Consider the following 15,638-nt stretch of genomic DNA (forward strand, 5'->3'; position numbering starts at 1 on the left):
CTACTTCCTGTCTCTATGGATATGTCTCTTCCGGACATTTCATAAATGGAATCATACAATACGAGAACCTTTGTGACTGGCTTCTCCCACTCAGCATAATGTTGTCAACATTCATCCGTGTGGCATGTATCAGCATTTCATTCCTTTCACGCTTACCTTGTAGGGTTGTTGTAAAGATTAACATAGGTAAGACCTGTGGTATGTTTAATGGTGCCTGGCACCTAATCCATGCTGAAATGTGGGTGGCAGTGGCAGGGGCAGTGGCAGTCATTATTGGGGAGGACAGGGCAGATGCTCGCTCTGTTCTTTTAAGTTAATTAAGTGACTTGCCTAAGACATGGCCAAATGGAAGTTCACTAACAGGTCTTGAGTCTCCACGGTACCCTGCTACCTCCTGACTGTAATATTTTGTTTCAGCGTGTGAGACGTGATAAACACCTGAGATGCTGTGGGGCTCCATGTGGGATATGAATACCAGCACCGGAGTTGAGGGCTCAGGGGGTCCTGGGTGGAAACAGTTAACATTTAAAATAAATAATGTTATCAAAATGTGTACTTAAAACAATTCAAACATAATATTCCTACATACTTATGGGGTACCTGTGATATTTTGTTACATGCATAGAATGTGTAATGATCAAGTCAGGGTATTTAGCACACCCACCACCTTTAACATTTATCATTTCTTTGTGCTGGGAACATTTCAAATCTTCTAGCTGTTCTGAAATATACAACAGTTGTTGTTACCTTTAGTTACCCTAGGTGCTATCGAACTCTAGAACTTACTTTTTCTATTAACTGTATGTTTGCACCCATTCACCAACCTCTTCCTCCCTCTCCTACCTCCGTCCAGCCTCTGTTAACCATCACTCTATTCTCCACCTTCACCAACCTCTTCCTCCCTCTCCTACCCCGTCCAGCCTCTGTTAACCATCACTCTATTCTCCACCTTCATCAGATCAACATTTTTAGCTTTCACATGAGTGAGAACATGTGATATTTGTCTTTCTGTGCCTGGTTAAAATGTGTACTTTTAAGATATTTATTAAATATTTTAAGAATAGGATACTGTGTAGTTAAAAAAAAAAAAAACTCATCCTGGGTTAGGGATGAAAAGCCATTCAATTATTAAATTAACTCGAATCCTTTCTTTTATCTCCCTTTAGTGGAGTCATTGGGCGAAGCTGGGCCATGCTGTTTGCCAGTGGAGGCTTCCAGGTGAAACTCTATGACATTGAGCAACAGCAGATAAGGAATGCCCTGGAGAACATCAGGTGGGCCAGCTGCGCTCTCCAGGAGGAATGGAAGTGGGTCTGTTTCTCTCAGTTGGTCTCGTTCGTCATATCCTCAAGGCTGTGAGGACCTGTGACGTCACGTTTTTGTCTGATGGTTACTGCAGTACCTCTGAGTTGGTAAAGGTCAGGCCTACAGTGGCGAGAATGTGAATTCACTCTGGGGAAAGGCTCCCGTGGGGGAGGAAAGGACCCTTCTGGCTGAATGGATCTGCATCAAGCATGAGTGACTTTGCAGCTTCTCTGGCTGTTTGCCCCAGGGCTGGAGGGCTGGGGTTTCCTGCTTCCATCCAGGCAGGAGGAACTCCCTTCCAGCATGTAACAGCCATAGCTGCAGGGGCATTACAGTTTAGGAACAGAGGTCCAGCAGCTTGTTTTGACCTGTTGATAGTAATGGTAGAACCCAATGACAACATTTTAGTTAGAGGTTTGGCACTCTTGTGAGAGGACAAAACTGGAGCTACTTATGTGGTTATGATGAACTGTGACAGTGGTACTAGTTAAAGGTGTGAGAGTGGATGAACTCCCCAAATGCTGAGTGCTGAGAATGCAGAGGGCTGTTTTAGCGATGGTAGTCACAGGAACCAAAGAAAGGCTGCGAGTGAGGGAGGTCAAGGACGGGGGGAAGACGCCATCGCAGCGGGCCCAGAAGCACAGGCACTGGCATGAGGCATCCGCGCTGCACGGCATGTCCCCGTGCGGTGCCGTCCCGGAACCAGGTTCTGACCATCCCTGACATGCATTAGCTGGTTATTATCCTCATTTGGAGGATATCCATGAATATATAACTTGCATTTGCATTTTTGTGCAATAAAAATAAGCTTACTTTATTGTCTACATTTTGAAAAGACTAATATGTAGGGTACGATGTTAAACTATAGGCATTAAGAAATTATGTGCCCTAATCCAGTGTTGATTAAGAACCTGAACACAGAGAAGTTAAGTTACTTCTTCCATATTGTTACAAATAGTCAATGCCAGGGTAAAATGTCAATCTAAAAATCAAAAACCTTGGCCAGGCCTGGTAGCGCACACCTGTAATCCCAGCACTTTGGGAGGCTGAGGTGGGAGGATCACTTGAGGCCAGGAGTTCAAGACCAGGGTGGGCAACATAGTGAGACCCTGTCTCTACAGAAAAGAAGAAAAAAATAGCCATTGTGTTGGCACCCATCTAGCTAGTAGTTCTAGCTACTCAGGAGGCTGAGGCAGAAGGATTGCTTGAGCCCAGTAGTTCCAGGCTACAGTGAGCTATGATTGCACCACTGTACTCCAGACTGGGCAGCAGAGTGAGACTTTGCCTCAACATAAATAAAATAATAAAGTACAAAACCAACCAGACAAAAATCAAAAGTAAAATGATCCCCCAAAAAACCACTCATATAGACTATACTGTTTTGGAAGGAAGGGGACTTGGTGTTTCAGTACCAACTACCTAACAGCCATGTTCTGTTCACTAGGGATACATAGTGGATAATGTAGACCGTCTTTCTTGCCACGGAGCTTATCTAGTAATCTTACTGTATTAAATTCTCGTAATCAACCCTTTTGCCTGAGCTCAGGAGTTAGAGACCACCCTGAGCAACATGGTGAAACTCTATCTGTACTAAAATCAACAAAATTATCTGGGCATGGTGGCAGGCGCCTGTCATTCCACCTACTCGAGAGGCCAAGGCATGAGAATCACTTGAGCCTGGGAGACGGAGATTGCAGTGAGCTGAGATCGTGCCATTGCACTCCAGCCTGGGCAACAGAGTGAGACTCTGTCTCAAAAAAAAAAAAAAAAAAAAAAGATTCACTTGGTGTTTACCCTCTATGGATTTGGAGAAATGTATACTGACATGTATCTACCCTTGTAGTATTATACAGAATAATTCCACTGCTCTCAAATTCTTCCTTTACATCCCTCCCTTCCCCACTAACCTCTGGCAACCACTGATCCTTTTACTGTCTCACAGTTTTACCTTTTCCAGAATGTTATATAATTGAAATCATACAGTATGTAGGCTTTGCAGATTGGCTTCTTTCACTTAGTAACATGCATTTAAGTTTCCTCCATGTCTTTTCATGGCTTGAGCTTGAATGATATTGCATTGCCTGGACGTACCACAATTTGTTTATCCATTCGCCCACTGAAGAACATCTTGGGTGCTTCCAGGTTTTGGCAATTATGAATAAAGTTGCTGTATATTCCATGTGCAGGTTTTTGTGTGGACATAAGTTTCCAACTCCTCTGTGGGAGTACCAAAGAGCACCATTGGTAGATTGGGGGGTTCTAAGAGGATGGTTAGCTTTATAAGAAATTGCAAAACTGTCTTCCAAAGTGGCTGTCCTATTTTGTGTTCCCACCAACCATGAAGGACAGATCCCATTGCTCTATATCCTTACCAGCATGTGGTAGTGTCAGTGTTCTGGGTTTTAGCCATTCTAATAGGCATATAATGGTATCTCCTTGTTTTTTTCTTTGTTTTGTTTTGTTTTGTTTTTTGAGACAGTCTCCCTCTGTAGCCCAGGCTGGAGTGCAATGGCACGATCTCGACTCACTGCAACCTCCGCCCCCCAGGTTCAAACGATTCTCCTGCCTCAGCCTCCGGAGTAGCTGGGATTACAGGTGACCGCCACCATGCCCAGCTAATTTTTTTTTTATTTTTAGTAGAGATGGGGTTTCATCACATTGGCCAGGCTGGTCTCTAACTCCTGACCCCAGGTGATCCACCCACCTCGGCCTCCCAAAGTGCTGGGATTACAGGTGTGAGCCACCGCGCCCGGCCTAATGGTATCTCCTTGTTTTGACTTGCATTTCTCTGATGACATGTGATGTGCAGCGTCTTTTTATATGTTTATTTGCCATCTGCGTATCTTCTTTGAGTACTTTTTAATTTAAAAACATTTTTGGTTAAAGGGGAAACCTTAGAAATTTTTTTTTCTGCATTTGCTGCAACTCTCTGCATAAAATCGAGTTTTAGGAAGGATCCTGGGATTTTGAAAAGAGAGGCCCTTCAGGGATTCTGGTCCCTCATAGTGCTGGAAGTAGAAGTCTTCAGGTCATCTTTAAATAAATTTTAAGCCTCAGTAAAAATAACTCAAACTCATGTAGTCAGGAGAAAAAAAAAACCCCTTGACAGAGCACTAATTCTAAAAAAACAAAAACTGTGAGGCAAAAGGATGTTCTCAGATTGAATCAATTTTTTTTGTTGTTGTTTTCTGAGATGGAGTTTTGCTCTTGTTGCCCAGGCTGGAGTGCAATGGCGCGATCTCAGCTCGCTGCAACCTCTGCCTCCTGGGTTCAAGCAGCTCTCCTGCCTCGGCCTCCCAAGTAGCTGAGATTACTGGCGCCAGCCACCATGCCTGGTTAATTTTCTTGTTTTTAGTAGAGGCGGGGTTCCACCATGTTAGTCAGGGTGGTCTTGAACTCCCAACCTCGGGTGATCCGCTCACCTCGGCCTCCCAAAGTGCTGGGATTACAGGTGTGAGCCACTGAGCCTGGCCCAAAATGTTTTTAAAAGGCAAACACAAACAGCTTAATATTTGGTTTTATGGAGGTGATTTAGGGAGCAATAGAAAGTAATTTATTGATAATAAAAAAGCCATTAATTTTATAATTGTAAAGAACGTTAAGGAATTTGTGGTCTTCCTGAGTAAATTACATCTACTTAATTAAATTCATCTTTTATTCCCACATTTATGTATGAAAGAGCATAGCAAGCTCCACTTTGGAATGGTGGCTGCTAAAAAATGCTTCTACTTCTGTCCTGGGGGGCTATCCTGGCTTTTCAGGAGGCCTGGACTTTTATTTTATTTTTTATTTGTTTTGAGGCAGTGTCTGGCTCCGTCGCCCAGGCTGGAGTGGGGTGGTGTGATCTTGGCTCACTGCAGCTTCCATTTCCTGGGTTCAGTCGATCCTCCCACCTCAGGCTCCTAAGTAGCTGGGATTACCGGCGTGTACTACCACACCCAGCTAATTTTTGTATTTTTTTGTAGTGATGGGATTTCACCAAATTGACCAGGCTGGTCTCGAAGTGATCAGCCCACCTCAGCCTCCCAAAGTGCTGGGATTACAGTTGTGAACCACTGTGCCTGGCCAGGCATGGACTTGTTTTTTTTCTTTCTTTTTTTTTTTTTTGAGACAGAGTCTCGCTGTGTTGCCCAGGCTGGAGTGAGTGGCGCAATCTTGGCTCACTGCAAGCTCCACCTCCCGGGTTTATACCATTCTCCTGCCTCAGCCTCCCGAGTAGCTGGGACTACAGGTGCCCGCCACCACGCCCAGCTAATGTTTTGTATTTTTAGTAGAGACCGGGTTTCACCATGTTAGCCAGGATGGTTTCGATTTCCTGACCTCGTGATCTGCCCGCCTTGGCCTCCCAAAGTGCTGGGATTACAGGCGTGAGCCACTGCGCCAGCGTGGACTTTTAATCAGTTTTCTGGTGACAGTATATGTACCAGGTGGGTTTGGAGCTGAGAGACATTAGCTCCATAGCTGGCCCAGTGCTGGAGGAGGAGAGGACCTCCATGGGAAGAGGAGACCCCTGAATCTCCGATTAGGTCATGTTTTAAGCCAGTCCCAAGTGGACTCCAGACAAGGAGTTGACAAACTGTTTCTGTAAAGACCAGATAATAAATATTGTAGGCTTTGCGGGTCATGTGGTCTCTGTTTCAACCTTTCATTGTAAAGTAAAGGCAGCCATAGACAATCAGTAAACAAGTGGAGGTGGGTATATTCCAATAAAACTTTATTTTATGGATTAACACTGAACTTTGTTCATATAATTTTCCAGAGTCACAAAATATTATTTTAAAATTTTTCCAATTGTTTAAAAATGTAAAAACCATCCTGTATTAGTCTGTTTTCACGCTGCTAATAAAGACATACCTGAGACTGAACAATTTACAAAAGAAAGAGGTTTAATGGATTCATAGTTCCACGTGGCTGGGGGGGCCTCACAATCATGGTGGAAGGTGAATGGCACGTCTCACACAGTGGCAGAAAAGAGAACTTGTGCAGGGAAACGCCCCTTTATAGAACCATCAGATCTCGTGAGACTTACTATTATGAGAATAGCATGGGAAAGACCTGCCCCTGTGATTCAGTCGTCTCCCACCGGGACCCTCCCGCAACACATGGGAATTATGGGAGCTACAATTCAAGATGAGATTTGGGTGGGGACACAGCCACACCGTACCACATCCTTATCTCCCAGGCCATGTAAAGATAGGAGATGGGCCAGGTTTGGCCTGTGGGCTGTGGTTTGCCCACTCCTGCCATAGACTTTTCAATTCTGTTACCATTTCATCGTTGATCCTGTAAAGCCAATTCTAACCCACTTGGAATGAAGACAAAATCCCACGGTTCCTAATTGAAAGTCCTTTGTTCTATTTCTTGGGTATTTGTGTTTTAGGCCTTATTTTTAGATGCATCTAAAAATAAGATGCATTGGTGGTCTTCCTAAGTAAATTACATCGACTTAATTAAATTCATCTTTGTTCTATTTCTTGGGATATTTGTGTCTTAGGCCTTATTTTTAGATGCATCGTTAAAGATTTTTAAAGTCCTTTCAAGCATCAGGACTGATGATGCTGAGTGATGGAGGGTTGTGGGGAAGGATTTTTTTTTAAACCTGGTTAAAGGCTTTCCTGTTATCCTACTCTGCTTAATTAAGAGCTGTATTTCTTAATATCATTGGTGCCTGATTAGATTTAACTTTTAGATACTAGTCCGTAAGATTTTTGAACCAGAAAAAGCTAAATAACTTACAACTATTAGCAGTCGTGTTCTAGAAGAAGCAAATGTACTGAATTCTTATGTGCCTGGGATTTTAAAGGAGTACATACAACTCTTTCCTCAGTAGCAGGTACTTTATTTTTATAACACACACATTTAAGCTGAGTTAAATATGCAGAACTGGTTGTACTTCTTTGGCAGGAAATGGGAAGCTTAGGATATCTTGTGACCAACTACTTCTTCCTTCTCAAATAACTGGCAAATAACTTCAGGAAAATCCAGTTATGTCATGTCACATTGCACCCCTAGGAAGTACTGGATTCTTAGTCTTGAGTGACTTTTTTTTTTTCTTTTTTTTTTGAGACAGAGTCTGGCTCTGTCGCCCAGGCTGGAGTGCAGTGGCTAGATCTCAGCTCACTGCAAGCTCCGCCTCCCAGGTTTTACGCCATTCTCCTGCTTCAGCCTCCCGAGTAGCTGGGACTACAGGCGCCGGCCACATCACCCAGCTAGTTTTTTGTATTTTTTAGTAGAGACGGGGGTCTTGAGTGACTTTTAAATAAAGCTACCTTTTTCTCTTTCTTAAATCACAAGATCTTCAAATGTACCATTCCTGCACAGAGTCCAAGGTGAAAGGACTGAGACCAAACTTTGTTTTTGTAAGTATTTTGGTCAGTGCAATGAGTTCTGGGACCAGGAGGTTAATGATTGTGAACTCTTGTCGACAGCAACACCGTGTGTGACCTGTGGTGCTTAGATGTTCAGAAACCCCAAGGTTAAAATGTCCCTGGCCACATTATCAGGCAAAAGGAATGTAAGGAAAACCAACTTAATCCTTTTGTCAAGAAGTATAAATGATGTATCTTGTCGATTGGGTTGCATCGACTGTTGGGTCCAAATAGCTTGTGTCCACAGACATCTTCCCTGACACCTTGTTTTGTGGTCTTTGTCTACCACTGTAGGCCGTGGGCTCCCTCAGGACAGACCATACATCACACCCCCAGTGTCCCTCACTATTCAGTGTCGTGTGGTCTCTCTACTAGCCATTATGGATGCAGAAATAAGCAACACGCACGTTTCCTGTCCCCAGAGCCTGAACCTATTAACTCAGTAATCGTTTTATCTGAGTCACAGGAACCTTTTCTAGAGTCTCCAGAGGCAATGTTTCCAATCATATTCCTCACATACTTTTTTCTCGCTATCTGTTCCACCTTGCAGTTTGGCCCACTTCCAATATTCTGATTCTTTTCTTTTTTTTTTTTTTTTTTTTTGGTGAGATGGAGTCTCCTCTGTCACCCAGGCTGGAGTGCAGTGGCATGATCTTGGTTTACTCCAACCTCTGCCTCCCGGGTTCAAGCGATTCTCCTCCTTCAGCCTCCCGAGTAGCTGGGACTACAGACATGTGCCACCATGTCTGACTGATTTTTGTGTTTTTTATTAGAGATGGGGTTTTGCCATGTTGGCCAGGCTGGTCTTGAACTCATGACCTCAGGTGATCCACCTGCCTTGGCCTCCCAAAGTGCTGGGATTACAGGCATGAGCCACCATGCCTGGCCATATTCTGATTCTTTTTTAACATTTCATATTAGAAAATGTCATGTGGTTGAAATTTCACTACATCTGCATAAATATTCTGTGTGTGTTAGACCTATTAAACACTAATGGTATTAAATAGTAGAAATGGTACATATGGATTTTGAACCTGTAAAAATGAACTTAAACTGGGGGAAGTTGATTTAAAAAATATTAAAACATTAGAAGATTAAAGAAATTATCACAACTCATACCATGCCAAGGGATCTTAGTGAAATTGAAAAACAAAAAAGCTGTCATCTAAGACTAATCTTTTTCTGACAGGGTGGCCCAATAAGAAACTTAAAACTTAGCATGTTTACATTTAATAATAGAAAGGTAGCTTGACCTTGGAGAACCTTGTTGGCAGACGCTTTACTGCTTTGTCTTTGTTCACCATTGTATGCCCGGTGCTTGGCATGCATTAGGTCTCAAGTAAGAAATTTAGAGGATAAAGCTGTGTTTTAAGGAGAAAAGCAAATTGGTCCAGGCACAGTGGCTCATGCCTGTAATCCCAGCACTTTGGGAGGCCGAGGCAGGTGTATCACCTGAGGTCAGGAGTTCGAGACCAGCCTGGCCAACATGGTAAAACCCCATCTCTACTAAAGATACAAAAAAATCAGCTGGGCGTGGTAGCGTGCACCTGTAATCCCAGCTACTCAGGAGGCTGAGGCAGGAGAATCGCTTGAACCCAGGAGGCGGAGGTTGCAGTGAGCCAAGATTGCACCACTGCACTCCAGCCTGGGCGACAGAGGGAGACTCTGTCTTAAAAAAAAGAAAAGAAAGAAAGAAAAGAAAAGGAAATCAAGTAAACAAAGTTGAAACACGGACCTACAGATCAGGAGTGTTTTGGTTTACGATTTGGAGCTCGATTCATTTCCATGTAGCAGGTGGGCCATCCTAGTCCTCAAGGGACCAGGCTGCCCTGACATGGGCCGTGTTGACATCTTGGTGACCACCCCAGCTCCAGGGGCCATACACACTGCCTTGTCTGGCCTGAGTCCCTATCTGAAATCGCCATCTTTAGGGGCCTGTGCCCTTCGATCTTGGTTTCTCCACCATCTGTCATGGTCATTCTGGCACTCAGATCCACCTGAAAGTGAATCATCTTTCCGAATGGACTAGGAGTTAATAAACCACCAGCAGTGATCTCTGAAACTAGGTCGCTGCCCTGTACTCTGTCTCCTAAGTGACTGATCTTCTTGTTCTTGGACACAGGCATTTCCAGTAACTGTGGGTCTCTGACCTGTTTTTAACTTGCTACCCAGGTCTTTGCCCTGGCCTAATCTTGAACTCTGTTTTGATCTGGATTCTGCTAGATTGGTCTGTTCTCCTGATTTGAAACTCACTTTTAGTTTTCCCACATACTGTTGGCCAGAATAACTGAGTGTGGTCACAAATTGTTCCCATCTCTGTCTACACTCCCCTGTGCATTGTGACTTTGCTACTCTCACCCCGACTCTGGGCTTAGCCACGGACTTGCATCAGCCAGTGGGTTATTAGCAAGTGCGGCATGCACAGCAAAAGGCCTGGAAAGTGCACGTGCATTGATTCCTTCGCTTCCTGCTGGGGACCCTTCCTCCCTTCTCATCTGGTCAGCTCAGCCTAGTCAGCTGGAGGTGTGTGGCCCAGCTATCAGCCAGTACCATCCAGCAGAGCACCGACTGCTAGACAGATGAGGGAAGCCATCTGAGACCAGCAGCCCCCAGACAACCCACTGCTCATTGCAGCCGCGTGGATGAACCCAGCTGAGCCAGCCAAAATTATTAAAGCCCATGTCTGTTGCCAAAAGTTCATGGCAGTGGCTGCGGGTTCAGCCGGGTTGTTCAACCTGACTTCCCTGTCAGTTCACAGATCCTGCTGTCACTTGGCTGTCATTAGGAAAGATCAAATAATTACTTCATTTGCTTTATTTTTCTTCCCAAACAAAAATAGCTTTGTTTTATCTGATTTGTAAAAGTCATATAGATGCTAATTATATATCCAAAGTATTGAGGAGAAGTCAAAATATTAATACTTTATTTTTTTGAGACGGAGTCTCGCTCTGTCACCCAGGCTGGAGTGCAGCGGCACGATCTCGGCTCACTGCAAGCTCCGCCTCCCGGGTTCCCGCCATTCTCCTGCCTCAGCCTCCCGAGCAGCTGTGACTACAGGCGCATGCCACCACTTCCCAGCTAATTTTTTGTATTTTTTAGTGGAGACAGAGTTTCACCATGTTAGCCAGGATGGTCTCGATCTGCTGACCTTGTGATCCGTCCTCCTTGGCCTCCCAAAGTGCTGGGATTACAGGCGTGAGCAGCCGCGCCCGGCCAGTATTAATACTGGGACTCTGGGCGGCCGGATTCCGAGTGATCGTGCTGCGCATCCGAGGCTTAGCGCTTCCGGCTGGCCCTGCGTGCTGTGCATCCAGACCGATGCGCCTTAGCAGTAACGGCCGGGCTGTGAAGGTGTCGGTCCTGCCAAGGATGGACTCAAGAATTGTGTGACTCCCGCCTCGACTAGCTATTGTCTCTCTGTGAGGTTTGCAACAAGGATGAACAAGAAAGCAAAGTTCCCCATTTTTCAGCTGGGCCTGATACTCCAGTGTAAACTGTGGCGACACTTAAGCAGGCCCTTCCCTCCCCCGTCTGTCTCCCTCTACCCAGATCCCAGTGTTTCCACTGGCCTGGAGGGAGGAGACCTTCGTTTTTTTTTTTGAGGCGGAGTCTCGCTCTGTGGCCCAGGCTGGAGTGAGCGGCGCCATCTTGGCGCAGGGCAAGCTCCGCCCCCCGGGTTCCCGCCATTCTCCTGCCTCAGCCTCACGAGGAGCTGGGACCACAGGCGCCGCCACCTCGCCCAGGTAATTTTTTGTATTTTTAGTAGAGACGGTTTCACCGTGTTAGCCAGGATGGTCTCAATCTCCTGACCTCGTGATCCGCCCGCCTCGGCCTCCCAAAGTGCTGCGATAACAGGCGGGAGCCACCGCGCCCGGCTGGAGGGAGGAGACCTTCTGAGTGAGGAGGGGAAAGCGGGAGGGCAGAGACCCTGATGGCCATGATGGCGTGGATCCAGGCAGGCCGACCCACAGCCCTCCTGTGCAACAGACAGAGGCAGTTTTCTTTCTACAGTGCATTTAAGTTCACATGCCTCACTACAAGGTTTGCAGATCCGGAGGTCTAAGGGGGCTGGGTGGCTAGTGGGTGTGAATAATGGGGTAGGGTGGAGACCTGGGCAAACTGGAGATAGTCTTTGGAGATAGGCATGCCAGATTTTTAAAACATTGTGCTGTCAAACAGAAGTCTGGAGCTACTCTCCTTAATGAAAAGTTGGGTGTTCTGCCCTCTCCCCAACTTCAGAAACACCTACCGTGATTGTTAGTGTCCACACACTATCACCATGCCACATGGACTCTGTGGTTGGGCTGTCTTCTGACTCTTTTGCATTGCAGTAACTTAATTGAAGGTTTTTGTGCAACCTCAACTTAACCTGCCCATATGGAGTTAGAGTGATCCCTGGGGCTGGGCTCAGGGGTGGAGTCTGGCTCAGCCTTCTGTGTGTGCAAAATCAGGGCCTGGAAACAACAGCAATGTCAGTGTCAAAGCAGACAGCACAACACAGCCATCCCATGAGGATGCAATCCCTGGCGTTTTTATTTCCTCACTGCTTTCTGCTCTCTGCCTCCAGTGTTCTAGGATTTCTGTTGGCTGGAGATGAGGTAGACTCACCTCCTTAAGCTAATCTTGCTTGATCTTCCATGTCTGCCCCCTTCTTCCCTATCTTTAAATTCCTCAGGTCTTCAGACCTTCAGGAATAGGTGGGAGCCGAAGACCCTGCCAGAAATCCCCTTGGGAGTTCACGACAGGCTGGCACTGAGATTTCTGAAAGAAATGTTAGCCATGCCCTTTATTAAAACCTCAGGAGGCTGCATTATACATGGAGTCATACTGTAGACAGAAAGCAAGCAGCACAGTGTGAAAATAAGTGAGCAGTGCAGAGGTGCCTGGTGTGGCTTAGCGGCCCAGACTGAGCTTTGCAGTCAGATCTGGCTCAACCTTCATAGCTGGGTAAGTCACCAAATCTGTTTCCTCATCTGAGATGTGAAGACATAATAATACCTTCCTCATAATGTGGTTTTGTTACCAAAACACCTAGAGTTGGGTCTAGATCCTGCTGCTCACTGCAGTGAAAGCCAATGACAGATGATGAGTACTGCTGAGGAAGAAGGCTTTCATCTGGTGCTGCAGCGGAGGAGATGGGAGTTCAGTCTCAAATCCATCTCCCTGACCACCTAAAATCAGGGGTTTATATAGCAGGAAAGAAATGTAGCAATGTGTAGGAAAACAGGAACTAGGGAGGGGCAAGGAAGCAATCATGGTGAATGAGGGGCCTGGACTCTCATTGCCTGGATGTGATGACCTGGTAAGTTTCAGTTCTTCAATACTCCTTTTTTTTTTTTTTTTTGAGAGGCCTGAAGGTCATTTCCTGAGGAAGGAATTCAGATAAAACAAATATAAGTTTCAAGCTTTAAGGCAAAAAGGATCAATTTCTGTCTTTACTGAAAAAATTGAGTGGGTTTCAGTCCCCCTTTCTGTTTATAGATTCCTCAACCATGGGGCATCTGGTCATCCATCTTTCTGGCTGCTTCCTGCTGAGGAGAGGCATTGTGGGCAACTCCATACCATGGGTGACCTCATGGCCATCCAGGAATCAAAGGTTAATCTAATATTAAAGTTTTTCATATGAAACACAATCTTGCTCTCCAGTCCACCGCTTCCATAAAGACAAATCACAGCAGGACCAATCTACCTGCAAAATAAGCTTCAGTCCCATATACTTGGCCTGATTATCCACACAAAATGCAACAAGAATCACTGTTCTCATAGGCTCTCCTAAATTGGCTTTGCTAGAACCTCTCACAAGGCCATTTTAGTCAAAGCCCTGGGAAAACAACCAGTTCCTTCAACTGTGTCCCATTAGCAAAGAAAACATGTTATTATTAACTGTATGCAAACAAACACATTGCCATGAATTAAGAATATTCACAAATAGTTTATAAATTAGAGAAATATGCCTCAAATTCTATTTACAAAAGTATACTCGATATACTTAAAAAATACTTAAAGGCTATACATGATTCAAAAGAAAAAAATTCTTCAGACTCTGAAAAACAAAAAGAATCAGCAATATTTCAACAAAAAAGGCCATAAAAGTTATTTCAGTCCTCCATTAGTTCAGTCCATGCAGTCAACTCCTGCTCTGCTTCATGGTGAGTTAGCCGTCTTTGTGAACACATCAGTCTTTCCATTAGTGCACTGGAAGTTTTCTCTCAAATCCAATGGCACAATCTCCAAAGTTATCAGAAACTTGCATTCAAGAGTCCTTTTCATGAGCTCCCTCCAAAGAAACAAGCCCTGGACAGTAGCTGATTTTAAGTCACTTTTTGTGAAGAATCAACACAAAACAACAATTGTGGATGACAAAAGTCTTAGGACAGCCACAGTTAAAGACACTGGTGACAAGGAAATTTTGTTATTTCTTTGGGATACAACAATTTAATGTGAAAATCATAATTATTACTGACAACCTATTAAGACATATCAGAATTTTAAGAATCTAATATAATCTTGGAACACATTAACAACACTTCTATATGAACATAACCAAAGGGAGCTAAACAACATCTCAGATCTGGCAATGCTTCCTACAATTTTTTTTTTTTTTGAGTTGGAGTCTCGTTCTGTCACCCAGGCTGGAGTGCAGGGGCGCAATTTCAGCTCACTGCAAGCTCCGCCTCCCGGGTTCATGCCATTCTCCTTCCTCAGTCTCCCTAGTAGCTGGGACTACAGGCACCCGCCACCACGCCTGGCTAATTTTTTTCATATTTTTAGTAGAGATGGGGTTACACCATGTTAGCCAGGATGGTCTCGATCTCCTGACCTCGTGATCTACCCACCTCGGCCTCCCAAAGTGTTGGGATTACAGGCGTGAGCCACCACACCCGGCCACATTTTTTTTTTTTTTTTTTTTTGAGACAGGATCTTGTTCTGTTGCCCAGGCTGGAGTGCACTGGTGCGATCTTGGCTCACTACAATCTCTGCCCCCTGGGCTCAAGCGATTCTCCAACCTCAGCCTCCAGGGTAGCTGAGACTACAGGCATGCACCATCACACCCAGATAATTTTTGTATTTTTTGGGTAGAGATGGGGTTTTGCCATGTTGTCCAGGCTGGTCTCTTTACTCCTGGGCTCAAGCAATCTACCCATCTTGTCTTCCCAAAGTGCTGCAATTACAGGCAAGAGCTGCCATGCCCAGCTTGAATAATTCTGACATAACTAATAAGCCTAATATGTCTCTCTTGGACTTCAGGGAAACTAATATCTGAAAAAGTTAGTTTAAGGTCAGATAATTTAGACGAGATCGGGTGCGTTCAGGGTGGTATGGCCATAGACAAGGTCAGATAATTTAGAACTTGATATTTTGCTTTTGGGAAGTCTGTCAAATATCAAAGGTTTAAGACACTTGATATCACAAAATAGGATCACAGGTTACTATAGAACAGTTATTCATTTGGCCAAAATTATAATACAAAAATATTTTCTCTTTGATAGGAGACTCGGTTTCCTAAACATTAAGACCTAATAAAGACAGCATGAGGCCAGCTAAATCTGTCTTTCTCCTTCCCTCTATTTTTTTCTTCTGTGGTTTTACTGAAAAGGTAAATAAAAATCTCTTATCTCTTACGTGAAAATTTTGTTCAAAAGAGAAAACCAAATTTTACCTTTGTGTGGTGTATTATTAATGTTAATGCTAATTTCAATAAAACTTTATAAATAAATCTAATCAGTTGGACCATAAGGTGAGATTTCCATAAACTTTTTATAACCTTTTGTAATTTTATATTAAAGAGCAGATCAGTGCTCCAAGAAAACCCTGTTATTCTGACACACGGGCCTAGACACTGGCCTTCCATTAGGCCAGTGTGCTTTTGATATTAATGTTTAATTTATAGAAATACTCTGATTAATCTTACCCCTCAAAATTGGCCGTTACAATCACACACACCCACCTCTTCCTCAGTGGTAC

General features: G+C 44.5%; 1 protein-coding gene across 5 annotated transcripts in view; it reads left to right on the forward strand.

Moving 5' to 3' along the window:
- Positions 1-15,638, forward strand: part of CRYL1 (crystallin lambda 1) — a 139,335-nt gene that overhangs the window by 37,861 nt on the left and 85,836 nt on the right. For 4 of the 5 annotated variants that reach the window (XM_077973599.1, NM_001266898.1, XM_077973598.1 and 1 more), the window contains 1 exon segment: positions 1,167-1,274. The exons of the other annotated variant lie outside the window; for it this stretch is intronic. In XM_077973599.1, the coding sequence (XP_077829725.1) occupies positions 1,192-1,274 (83 nt within the window). In that variant the 5' untranslated portion in view covers positions 1,167-1,191. 5 annotated transcript variants of the gene reach the window in all.

The sequence above is a fragment of the Macaca mulatta genome, chromosome 17 (genome assembly GCF_049350105.2).
Source record: "Macaca mulatta isolate MMU2019108-1 chromosome 17, T2T-MMU8v2.0, whole genome shotgun sequence".
Lineage (NCBI taxonomy): Eukaryota > Metazoa > Chordata > Mammalia > Primates > Cercopithecidae > Macaca > Macaca mulatta.